General features: G+C 41.1%; 1 protein-coding gene across 4 annotated transcripts; it reads right to left on the bottom strand.

Moving 5' to 3' along the window:
* Positions 1 to 1,920: 1,920 nt before the first annotated feature.
* Positions 1,921 to 12,331, bottom strand: LOC135903650 (uncharacterized). Of its 4 annotated transcripts, none has more exons than XM_070525803.1 (8): positions 11,919 to 12,331; positions 11,782 to 11,848; positions 11,086 to 11,254; positions 9,803 to 9,894; positions 8,624 to 8,725; positions 8,293 to 8,481; positions 6,310 to 6,555; positions 1,921 to 4,296 (listed from the first exon to the last, which is right to left on the bottom strand). In XM_070525803.1, the coding sequence occupies exons 1-8, from the start codon at positions 12,092 to 12,094 to the stop codon at positions 4,159 to 4,161; spliced, it is 1,179 nt and encodes a 392-aa protein (XP_070381904.1). In that variant the 5' UTR covers positions 12,095 to 12,331; the 3' UTR covers positions 1,921 to 4,158. The 4 variants fall into 4 exon arrangements, with proteins under 4 accessions (XP_070381904.1, XP_070381905.1, XP_065290043.1 ...); XM_070525804.1 differs by having other exon boundaries at positions 11,113 to 11,254; XM_065433971.1 differs by lacking the exon at positions 8,624 to 8,725.
* Between the last annotated feature and the right edge of the window lie 1,185 nt (positions 12,332 to 13,516).

The raw sequence follows: 13,516 nt of genomic DNA, 5'->3' as shown, positions 1-13,516 counted from the left end.
TTTCCGGTGGACTGTATCTATGAAACACAGCAGAACGTACCTCGGTACAATCTCAGTTCATACAACCTCATGTCTTATACTTGCAAAGCATAGAACATTGACAATATCAAATTTGGATAAATTTTTCAGGATTGTATCTTTTGTTGTCGCGCTTCCTCCTGATTGTATAAACAAGGTTCAACCGAGAGAGAAAATTAAAAAAAAAGGGGGGGGGGGGGGACCTGGTAAGGGGTACAACAGAAATTCAAGTAATTACAGTCAAAATATTTGGAAAGTATGATCGCTCCTTTGTTTGTGCAATTATGTTACATTTGGAGCTCGAAAAATGTTAACAAATGGGGAAAGCATATTGCAGGTGTAGTCAAGTGCAGAAAAGAGGAAATGAAAACTAAACTGCGCTCACTGTGGAAAAAAAAAATTATATCCAAGAAGCATCGGTTGGCAAATTTACACAAACCAGCACCAGCATATTCAAGCAACATCTCAGAATACCACGGAATGTGCTGAAAATAAGCTGCATTTGTAACATTCAATGCTAACTTGCTAAGCCCACAACCTAGCACGAAAATAAAGCAAGCAACAAAAGGATTTGCTTGAAAACATAATCTGCTAGTTTAGTCATTCTACAGGCTCTGTGATTTCTTTCACTTGGTATAGTCACTATGCCACGCTATTGTTAACTTTCGCATAAAATGTAACTTTCATAGGCCACGGTAAAGTATCGCTCATTGCATTTTTGTCGAAGTTTATAGAGTTAATGGGTTGTATGTGTTACGCATACCTGGGAAGAAATAATAACAGCAGGCTTCTAATTTAGCTCATTCAGCGATGTAGGATCCGTGTGCCGTAGGCTCAAAGCAGTCAGAAAAGTATGTTTGAAGAGAAGGCACTTGAAAGAAGCACCGGCTATTACTCTTCGCTTATATGCTGAATACGCATGAATACGCACTATGCCACTATTTCACTTGGAGAATAGTCACTATGCCACGCTACTCTAATTATGTCGATTTTCATTTCTTGTTTCTCTACATTTTCCTGTACCCACTTCTGTGAAGTCTCGCATTGAGACAGCAGCAATAATAAACATATAAAATACAGACAAACCTCAATACAATGAACCAAAGGCATTGAATGAACACAGATATAATTATGTAAATCAATAGCTTTAGTAACAGTATGCAACATACGCTTATAATGAATATTAGATATTAAAAAGGTACTCGCATGTTTAATAAGACTTCAATAAAATGAGGTTCTATTGTAAATGAAGTCTTTTCTAAAGGTGAATTCAGTGCCCCACAATGTGTGCAACTCTCTCGTCACTGTCCAATGCAGTTGAACCTTGATATACCACGAATATTACAAAATATCGGATATAACAGAGTCCAAAATTCGGTTGGCCAGGTTTTATTTATATGAGTGTTTTACCGCTGTAATGAAACTGAAAAATGCAAGATTCAAGACAATATTGGCGACCCCAAACTGAATGTTTGTTTGGCAGCTCTAAATATGCACTCTGGTAGTAAAAAGTCAAACACTCCGCAAGAGCAACTTGAAAGAGCACATTCATAATGCACATGTGCTCTTTGACCAGCACCTTGGCTGAGTCGCAGCATGCAAGCCAATGTGCAGATGTCATATGATCACACAAATTGCATGGTTGTCTATTAATGATGGTGTAAAGTGTGTTTGCAATTTAGCAAGGTAGCAATTTAGCAATGTGCCGCGCATTGGTACAGCAAGCCACTGCCAGGCCGTCAATAGCTACAGAAAACCCTTAGCTGCCCCAATGGAAGCATCACACTCAAGTTTATGTTGCATACATTCAATTGAATTTTTTTTTTCGTGTCAGTATCAGTGTAAATGCTTATAAAAAATAAGATATAAGGGAGTGTTGGAACAACAAAAGCTGACACTGAGTAACATGTCTTCCAATTGTTTTATTTGCACAAAAGCTCCTTTGTCAGCCTCCAACTCCTGGTCCCATAGATCAGTGTTGGCAAAAAGTAAATATACAATTACTATACACTTTCTTTCTTCTCAAGAATACTGCGCTTGGTAAAACTACATTAGAACTGAAACCACTTGAGTGTACCTTTTCAACGACCATAAACTGTAGCCACGTTCATCAGCACTCATTTCTGACACTTGCAATCTCACACACTCACTCTGGTGTTCAGGCGAAAGTTCTATACTCGTGGAAAACCTTTTATGCAAAGTGCAAGAGCAAGAGCGCACAGGAAAAAAAATCTCCCATTTGCATCCGCATTAGTTTAAGCTGGGGAAAAGTCAACATAAAGATCTTACAACAGACAAAAAGTTGACTCGCCATCCCGGCGCTGCAAAAGTGGATGTCCAGCAAAGCTGTTGCAAAACTACCACTACAATTGCCGCGGGGGATAAGGCAATGCTTTATTGATGGTTCGGATTCTTGTTTTGAGCGTGTTCTTTATTCAAAGGCTGTTCCGTGTTGTATGGGTGATTTTAGTGAATGTATGCAATGTTTGCTTCATTAAGCTTATCACTTGTAGCCGTTGCCTTACAGGGGTATGAGCCATCGCATTTTTGCTTGCTTATGGGTGGGGGTGGGTATGAGCCATTGCCGAGGATGACAGATGCTTGTTTTGAGCTAGTCCTTCATTTAAACGTATGGTGTTCTGTGTTGCATGAGTGATTCCAACGAATGCACGCAAAGTAGCCTCTGCATTACGAAGGGGATAGGCCATTGCATTTTTGTGGGTTCAGGTGAGCCACTGCTGATGATAATTGCTGCTCACAGTCGGAGATGAAAAATGCTGACTACCGAGAGGCTAACAGCTTCGCTGTAAAACAAAACAGAATACACCACCAAGTGTTAAATATGATTTGATATTTTTGTTTTTCTTTTCTGCATTTGCACAACTGTGGAACTATTGTACAAGGAAGCTGCACTAGTATCTGTAACAAGAAACGAAACGTGCAATCGAACTCTTCCGGTATAGTAGCTGAAGTAACACATGTACGGAAGCTCCACCCCTATGGTTTTCCCTTAATTACCACAGAAATTTGTCCGCAAGCTCATTGCGAAAGATACACAACGTTCCTGTAAAGAAACCCATTGCACTGGCTCAGTATTTCAGCATTTTTGCACCATGACAAAACCACTGGTTCACACGCCGTGGTGGCTAAGCAGCTATGGTGTTGCGTTGCCAAGTACTAGGTCACGGAATCAAATCTCACGAGATCGCTTCTCGTTTTGAACGAGTCAAAGCCTAACGAAAGAAACATTCGAGATGTCAGTGCCACCTATCGCTAGAGTCAGGAGATAGCTGCAACAACGGCATACAGCCTCTGAGATCCGAAGATCTCGCAGGGCAACTAAAACTGTAACAAACATGCGCTGCTTAGCCTACACTGTAGTTGTGTACGCTATACTATAACTGTCTATTGTCTTCACATATTTAGCATGTGCCTGCGTCAGCATTTCCTACCCCACCCAGCAAAAGATCATTGCTCCTCGCTGGATGCCATGAGCACGAAAGATGCTCTACTATTCTGATGAATTGACGAAGCGCTGTCTTCCACTACAAATTGGGGCATGACCTCTTATGAAATGGGTGAATAAGTGTATATGCATTATTATTGCAATGGGGTATCACTATACAGAGATGATGAGAAACACACAGTGTAATGAAGATCTGATATTGTTTTACCTTTATGAACTTAAAAGATAATAAAGTGCACAACTAACTATCATTGGTCATGTTTGTAGAATAAAAAGGGAGCACAAGTAACATATAGAAACAGCACAAACGTACAACAAGCACATGATGCCAGACTGTCATGACACTCTGGTTTCAAGTCATCCCATTTTTTTCACCTCATTTCACTTAATTTATAAATCAATCCCCAACAACTCCTTACTAAACAAATGCCTTTTTTACACTGGGCAACAGTAGGCAGCAGTTATTTGGTTTCACCCTCACATAACATTCCATTCATACTGATGACTATGATGCCATGTCATCTAATGATTACCAGGCTACAAAAGCTGTATCGTGCATCTCATACCTTGAAAACTGCACACAAGTGCTGAACAGCAAGTGAAACAGCGATATCTGACAAAAGAGAGATGGACATGGAGAATGAAAGCAACACGGCACTTCACAATACATTGTCCTAGACACTCTCTTCTTGCGAGCTGTTTTTAGCGTCCCAGAACTTCTTCAGCTTGTGCGGTGGAGGTTCACGATCCCCTCCAGTGGCTAACATCTGCTTGCTGACCTTGGCTATTGTCGTGAAGCTGCAGCCTGTAACCTGCAGTTGGGGAGCATAAGTTGAAGTAAATCAGCAGCTATCTGTGCTACAATACAGCAGCTCTTGCACCAACTATGCTAGTACATGGTGCACAACCACTGTAAAAGCAAGCTGCAAATGTAATCAATTAGATTTAATCAACATAATTAACAAGTCGTACTCAATGTGGATTTACTGGCACTGACAGACAAAGATTTATACAGGATAAACAACTTCAAGTAGTTTCTTACACAAAGATACTCAACACAAACCAACTCTAACCACTGAACAAATAAACAGCATGAAGAAATGCGAACAGGATGGGTGTAGATTTTGTACTGTGTTTATTTGCATGGTGGTTCTTGTCAGGTCAGTAAAAACATTTTGCCAACTAGCCCAACAATATGTTGCAGAAATGTGTGGATGTTTCATGCACCATTCTCCACATATTTAAACACATTTCTATGTGCCTTTATGCTTTTTTGCTTATGCATCCATTACGAGCATCAGCAAATCATGAGGGGCTACGGTTATAACCAACTAACAAATATAATGGGAGCTTTTAAAATGGCCATTACATACAGTTGTTAAGATGCTCTTAAAAAATGATTTTCATTCGCAACCGAAGCCATTTTATCAGTCTACTCATCTTCTTTCTTTTTCCACCTGGGAACCAATCATGCAGAGTCGAACCACAATATAATGGATATAGATATAAGAAATTACCAGATATGACGAAGTAAACCTAAGTTTTGGTTGGCCATGCTTTATTTCAATGACTTTTGCTCCATGATAGAGTGTATAAGTGCGACTGAACGAGGACAAAGAAAGAAACAGATACACATAGACAGTGCTACTTTCAACAATAGATTTTATTTTCGCACGCATCGATAAATATATACCGTACGAGTGGAAACAAACGTGACAGCAAAAAAGAACATTCAGTGGTGCATGTCGATGAACTATACACGTGTGCAAGGCATGGTGAAAACATCTACCGCAACGGTTACAAAGATAAACCGAGGAATTATATCTCCTTTTCAGATAGCGACACTGGTGGCTTGCTCAAGCACCTTTCCTCTAATTTTGCAATTTCATAGGCCTCCACAATCTCCCTTGTCATATCATTTATCACATTCATATTTATAACACTCCATCATTTATTCAAGTCAACTAGCCCGCCAATGTGTTTTAACTGTTCTGCTGCTACAAGGGCACTAAAAATGCAAAATTTAAGACAATGTCACTTATAGTGAAGTGAATATTTGTTCAATTGACATACTCAATGACATACTCAAAGTTTGTCTTCTGGTAGCAAGAACATCAAATACTGAGCAAATTGAAATAACACATTCTAGACATGCGTGCAGATTTCAGCCAACGGCTGGACTTCGCTGGCCCGCAGCTGGCAAGTAAACATGCAGTCCAGCACCATCAGACCAACCATATGGTTGCACATTAATGACAGTGCGCAGCACATTTGTAATCTGGTGCTGTGTACATGCCAAGTGTCGGCATGGCAAGCAGCCAACAGGCCATCAAAATTGATCGGAAAGCCTTTGCAAGTCCATCGGAGGCATCACATAACTTGTATTTGGTATAGACCCAATCACAATTTCTTTCCCCACTAATATCGGCATTGCACTTATAATGAATTGTGAATATCACAAAGATATTTTCATGCCGGATACAACTTTGCTATAAAGAGGTCCAATTGTACTTGAAATAAAGGCATGCAGCCAAGTAACTGTTTCATAAACAAGACATCATTGGAGTAATCATGCATGCTGTGCCACAGCATCACTTCAGCATGCAACAATTTCCCTTTCTCTGGTTCTTACATGTTGTGCTGTCCATTTCTGCCCTTACTTTAGGCGTTTTATTTTCTGTCTTTGCCTGACATTATTTCCATTATATCTTAAGCTGCTTCTAAACTTTGTACTCTTATGCAGTCATCTTATTTTTTTTTTTATAATAATGCTAGCGGTATGGTGTCTACTAGGGAATTTTTAATCAATATATATGGCAACATACCCAAGAGATAAACTTGTAGCAGTTTGTCGAGTTTGGTCCGCTAGGAGTCAGCATCTCGGCGAGGACACGGCGATTCTCAGTCTGGCCCATTTGCGACCGCTCCCGCCACTGGCTGACCAGCGTTGCATATCGCTGAGCAAGTCCTGCACATCTCTGCCGACAGCACTTTTCCTTGGCCAGTTCTTCTAGGCTCTTGAGCTTTCCAAGCACCGCTTTGCCCTTGGTCCGTTGAATTCGTCGGCCTTTCTGCAAAATTTTAAACACAGTTAATAGGCAATGTCAACAAAGTTCCATCCATTCTGTTAAAGAGCTTTGGAGAGCCTCACCACACAAATCAGTTACCAGTCCTGAAGTAATAAGTGAAATGATGAAATGGTGCGGTAGTGGTCAGTATACAGGTTAAGCCTTAAAAGTTGGACATATCTTTTGTATGGTCACACGCTCGTGAAGTCATCGATCGCACTCACATGGCACGTCAAGTCACCTGATCTCGTTTATTACCCTCGCAGCATATACAAAAAGAGCTTCATGACCGGTTCCATCGTGATGTTAAGTTCCTGCCTGGTGCTTGGGCGCTCCTTTGATCCCCATGTCGTCAGGTTGGCCTCTCCCAGAAGCTTCTCTCTCGCTACACAGGGCCTTATTAAGTCCTATGTCAAGTTAATGACGTAAACTACAAGATATCGGCGTTACAGTTTGATGCATCCTCAAGTCCGACGCCTGTTGACATCTAGCATGTCTCGCAGCTGAAGCCATACTTCGCTCGCAAATCGCCTACCATGCGCCGAGACAGCGCTTCACCACCGGGGGGTCCTGTTATGGAAGGATGAAAAAAGAGAGAGAGGAAGAAGATCGTGGGACGCTGGCTGCTGCGCGTTGTTGGTGGTCAGCCATCTTAACTACTCTGACTCATTTTGTATATATATTGTAAATACACCCTTTCTATACTCCCAACGTCCCTGTAACAATATAAAGATTATTAGCCTTAGATTTTATTCATTTCTTATTATTTGTCACTTTGAATGGCAAGGCGGCAAGGTGGTCCTAGCGTTGGTTGCTACGAGTGAGCAATCCTAGCAGCAGAATTGAAGAGGTGAGAAGCAAGCTAATTATGTGCTTAGCTGAGCCGATTTGTATGTCTTGCTAGCCAGCTAATGACGACAAATAAAAGGAGCAGAATTGGAATGAAATTAGAGTGATTTCTCAACATGGCGTGTTGTAGTGAAAGAGATAAGACACAAAATGAATGTAAAACACAAAGCGTTACATTTTTTTTCTTTTACTTACAACTAATGTTTATTGGAAGGAACGAACCCATATGTATTGCAACAAGAATGCTGTACAAGTGAGTTACTTGTAATACTACAATTTCGTTCATCGTAGAAGCCACAATGGATGCTGTTTGAAGAGTCACAATATCAGCATATTACATAGGGTGAAGGTGCCATAAACACCATGCCTCAATTTTCCTGAACTTTTGTCATACTGCTCAATTTTTGAAGAAAAATATTATGAACGCTTGAATAAAAAGTTTGCTTCATGCAACCGCTAGAACTTGAACTGTTCCTTTAAGTGCCCTAAATTTAATTCAATACGAATCAGTGTTTCACTTGCACATGAACAGGTAGAATAACAGCTGCAGCTTCATTTTAATATACAGCAAACAGATAGACAAAGGGACAAGATGGATACAAACAGGTCAGATGCATTCACCTATTTCTCAAGAGAGATACATTCTCGTAACTCCCTTGTCCCACCATCTGTGCTGTTTGACATGTTCTAATGGGCACTTCAGCTTTTACCATTTTAAATACAAGGGAAATGTAAAAGTACTTTCCTCAGACAAGAAGGACCACAAACAGGTCAGACGCACTCTCTTTTATCTCCTTTGACCTGTTATTAGTGCTGTACGCTATGCTGAATGAAAACCAAGTAGCCACACTTTGGACTTTCTTGTTAAGAAATAAAGAAATAAAGCCTTACACTTGGCTCTGTCTTGAGGTACCGGTGAAGAAAGTTGTTGGAATAGAAGAGCACCTTCTGTGTTGCACGCTCACATAGCTTTAGCTCACGTAACTGAGGGCGATGCTCATTTACAAACAGTTGGAAGGACTCGCTGTGCTTCTGACCATTGCCCATGCCCACTGCATGGCTTTTACCGACGCGCTTTACCTGAAAAATGCAAGAACACACACTTTTAATTATCAGGTCCTACCAGAAGTGGCATAAATAAGCACACCACACAGGTGGTGTCTAAATTGCACCCCCCAGAAATGGTTCACGCAGAGTAACAAAGACTGATCTTGAAGGCTACAATTTTGTGTGCTGCAGGAGCTGGAAACACATCATGGTCACCATGCATTGGGTATCCCTTATTGAAGCAAACAGAGAAAGCAACCACTGTCTTTTGAGCACCCTATATCAGGAAAAAAACAAAACAAAGAAAACTGAATTCAAGCACCGATTCAACAGCAAGCAACTTCACCAACAACAGGAATTTGCAGCTTGTGAAAGAATGAATATTTTTAATGTTATACAGCAAACAAACTGTTCAGAATCTACAAGCTACATCTGGAATATTAGGGATACTTTAGCAGAAGGCTGTTGGTTAATGATTACCATATGTAGTTCACTAACATAGTCTGAAGTCCCAGTGCACTGGTGTTTTTCCACTTCACCTCAACTGAAATGCAGCCTCCACAATTGAAAACCGTACTAACAATTTCATGTTATACAGTAGTAGACTACAGCAGAAGAGCCAACAGGTAGTGAAAGCAAGCAGGCGTAGTTCAAGTGCTCATCCTTAGTCAACACTCCTTCTTGGCAGATAGTGCTAGTGCAAGCTAGTCAGCAGCCTCAATCAGGAGGATGTCCACATGTGAGAATGGCCCATACTCGGCATGTCATCACTTGGCCAACATGCAAAATCAGTGGATGGTTGGACTGAAATGGAAGTGCCTAAACAAGTGAGTGATCAGCATAAAACACCATATTCTACAATGTTCTACTCAACACTCCAGTTCAACTCAAGAAAGTTGGCAGTGGTGCCACCCCTTGACTGAGGTCACTGGTGGTTCAATGACACTGCACAGCGATTCCTGAACAAAAATTTTGTAAACAGTTGCTCTCATTCATTACTCAAATGCATTGTAGCAAAGGTGTGTTATTCAAGCAATACCTCGATGTATGAATCCCGATGGAGCATTCTTCAAGTGTGGTGTCTCCTTCAGTTGCAAGGCAGCTAGCACTGTGCTCCAATCAATGGAGTTGAGAGAGAGATTTAGGTTTAGGCTTGTCTGTGATTTTGGGGGTAAGCGTGGCATACGGTGCACAAGTGTAGAAAAGGGTGCCAGAGTGCATCTTCATATAATGGCAGGCTTTTGAATAAAGGAACTGTGCAAAGATCAAATCTGCCCGTGATGTTCACGACTTCTAGCAACTGCAAAAAAAATAAAGGAAAAACATTTTAAATAATGAGATGCTAAACACTCACTTCTTCCCAATTGTAGCACTTTTGTTTTGACAATTTCTTGGCTTCCTGCAGAAGATGTAGCAGACTGCGAACCCTCTGGTCCGAACCATCCCCTGCACAGTAGTTAGCAATGTGAAATCTTGGTCTGGGACAGTCAGTCATTAATTGCAAAAGCCACTCAGCAGTACATGATGTGAGGACAGGAACACGAACCACAGAATGGTCATCAATAAGCAATCAATGTTTAGTCAGATGAAACCATATTAAAGTGCAACCAATGCCACATTATCACAAAGGATGCAATACCATATAAAAATTTAACTTCTACCTTGTATCAAGTAGGTGCAAGTCTCAAGGTGCTTATTACATCATGTATGTTACGATGCTCATTGTTATCACTGCTGTATCAGTGGCAACAACAGAACTTATGCTTGTACATCATTATCTTTTCCTTTTAAGCCATTTCCTTTTCATTCAGTCAACATCACCACTTTTCTTGCAGTGCCTGTGTCCAATCAAAAATTGATCATTGTCTCACACTTCCTACTCACTGTTGCAACTTAATCCTCATACTACATGCCAGGCATCTTGCAATCAGTAGTAAAATTACTAAATACACACTGGCGCTGGAAAGTCGTCTCTGGATAGTGAGGCCCAAAATTCAACCCAGGGTTTACAAGTACTGCAGAATTTCTGCCTCATTACCCAAGATTAGTGTTTTGTGAGACTTGAAATGATCAGCGAAATCAATGAGTTTCTGCTAAAGCTTCGCTGAAATTTAGCTCATGCTGCTAAACATTTTATGCTTAATAAGTAGGGTGATTAACAAAAGCTATTTTAGGAGAACTTGCAGCCAAAAAGATGTACCTGTTGTTCTTACATAATTTTTTGACCCACTTTTTCTTACCTGTCTCATGAAACTCATTTAGTGCCTTATCGCTGAATGTTTGGTTACTGTGAACTTTCACTGTGAGGCACACGGTTGGCTGCACTTAAAAGCAAGTGCCTTTTTCTAGTTAAATGAAACTTCAGCTTGTAGTTGACACACATTCTGTACTTTGAAATTGCCGGGCTTCATCCCTGTAACAATAAAATTCTCTATTTAAATGGTTCAAGAAAGCTTGTAAATGCTTTGAGCCAAGGACGAAATACACATAGCACACACATTACAATGACACAAATACAATGACACACATAGCACACACATTACTTTTGTCCTTGTCTCTGAGGCCTGTTTACATGCTTGCAATGCTGAGCTCATCCAACTACTGGTGACCAGCTTCAAGAAACACATAAAACCTCACCACTGAGATACTTCTGGATACACGCACAGGATCCACGAGGTGGCTTGAACACCGGGCAAAAAAGACGCTCTGCATTATCGTCATGGAATTTTTCGGCAAGGTTCACTGCAAATAACTTTGCCTCATCCAAATATTTCTTCTTCTCTTCCTCAAATGTCTGGTTGTTTTGCTGCATGAGAAACACATAAAAACATGCTGATGCGAAGCTGCAGGAATTTGATCAGCAGATACACAGATTGAGCGGATGTTCTGTCTGTCTGGGTGCATGGGTTTCATTCATTTTCATTAATTATCATTTTCTTTAATTCAATTAATAAGTATAAGTAATTTCCCTTATGCTGTCATTGGGTGTCTTTGTTGGCTTATTATGATATGACTACATATATTATATAGCTACAAGTTTTGTAAAATAACTATGTTTCCATGTTTGCAGCCTTCTCACAGGGAAGTGGGACCAGTCAAGCCGCAGCTTCTGTATTATAATTCTATATATCCCCATCTCTTAAATGCACACCAGTGTAAACCGCATAAAAAGTCCTGATGTCTTATGCCACACAAAGTCCTCTAGAAAGTTACCTCACTCCCCTCTCTCTTCGCCGAATAAAAGTTATCCGCATTTCTTCGGTTATTTGTGCAGCCCCTAGGTGTGAAATAAGGCTTGCGATGACTGTTAAGAATAATGCGATGAGAACTCACTGCTTCCTTATGTCTAACGTCCAAGGTTGACTGTTCGCATGCAGCACAAAGAACTCTTGTCGCACCCCTGCAAAACAAAAGTACGTATTACTGCAGGGATGGCGCACGACGTATGAAAGCTCGGGAAAATAACTCGCCTAACAACAATACCACACTTGTTGCAACAGTTCGGCTCTTTGTTGGCTGGCTTTTTTTTTTTCCTTCTCGACGACAATTTAACATCGGGTGAAAAGGGTACTGTGGCTCTCACAGTCCTGCTTCTCGTTTTGAGAGGCACTGCTGATACGGATGCTGACATAGGCACCGCAGCCATCACGCCGTTGCGCCTGCCAGGCTTTCTTGTGCGGTTTTAGAAGTAGCGCCTAATTGCTAGTTAAGCAAGACTGACATCTTAACGTCGACGAATGCATCCACCCACACAATATGTACTGATAAAAGTTGGCGCTTCGAGACAAAAACAGAAACTATAACAGAAAGCATGCAGAAAGCTGCGGAGCTCGCTCGCTCCCTCAGCCATTGGCTAGGCGACTTGACCGCTTGGTGTTCTGTGGCTTGGCTTCGCAGTTTCGAACTTGGCTGGTAAAACTGGCAGCCTGTATTTTTCTAATGCTTATCTAGTCCCATAGAGTTTCACATTAGTGTACCTAGAGGGAAATCTGGCGCTGCAATCGTTCAACAATCATGCATAGAGTTAGTAGAACAACTCAATCATGAGTGGGAAAAATAGGCTTCGGATTGGTATTCTATTGACTGGCGAACAAGTATTTTTTTGGCAGTTTTGGTTTCACTCCAAGCGCAATGGGACAGTGCAACGCAAAGCTCTCTGCCTTTGTTATGTTGCTCGAAGTGGCGATAGCGCGCTGGGCCAGCAGCTGAGCCAATATTTATGTCGCGGTGTCGCGTCGAAGCCCTGACGAGAAAGCGACGGCATCGTAAACGTTGAAAGACTATGTTTTGAGCGTTTGGACCTTGGTTTATTAAGTGTGTTGTTGGCACTGTAGCGTTATGCGTTTTATGAAACTTCAGAATAGGAAAAAGAAGGCGCTACTGATACAAGACATAGACAGGTGTAGTTCTAGTGGCTTGACCATAAAATTTTATTGAGGGCTTCATTATGCATTGTCGTTTATGTGCTCATTGAAATGCGTGTTTTACGACTTTGAGAACACAAACTTACTTGTCGTAGGGAAAGGTTGCTATTCCCTGGCTGTAGTCTAGTGTCGCAAAATGGGTAAGTGCAAAGCCACGCCGTAACGCTTCGGAAGCCGTACGTCAATATAAAATATGATGAAACATACTCATAGGAGGCCACAAGCGTCCTAGCTAGCACTGCAGCAGATGTGCTTAAAAGTACTTGAAGAGGTTCAGCAATCGTGACAGCCGATGCAGCCTTTCGAAAGAGCGAAAGAGTTCGCAAGTGCCTGTCGTCTGCGAGAAAAGTCTCGCGTTTGCAGCGAGCAGGCGTCGTAGCAGACGACACTTGTAGCATTCCGCTCAAGGGCGCAACACTTTTTCACAACACAACATTTTTATTTCTAGAAATATTTGAGTATTTTTATATAAGCGCATGTAGGGTTGTTATTGCTATTGCAAAAATAAATAAATCGCGCAACTATGCGTACCCTGGTTTGTCTTGGTGACAAACCATAGTAAACCATGCTTCCATCTTAAAGTGATACAAAGTTTATGTAGCGTGTTGTTCATTATATAACATACTAATGAAATAAAATTGGAT

This window comes from Dermacentor albipictus, chromosome 9 (assembly GCF_038994185.2).
Source record: "Dermacentor albipictus isolate Rhodes 1998 colony chromosome 9, USDA_Dalb.pri_finalv2, whole genome shotgun sequence".
Lineage (NCBI taxonomy): Eukaryota > Metazoa > Arthropoda > Arachnida > Ixodida > Ixodidae > Dermacentor > Dermacentor albipictus.
The sequence above is the reverse complement of the archived record's forward strand: the minus strand, read 5'-3'. Positions and strand labels throughout refer to the sequence as shown.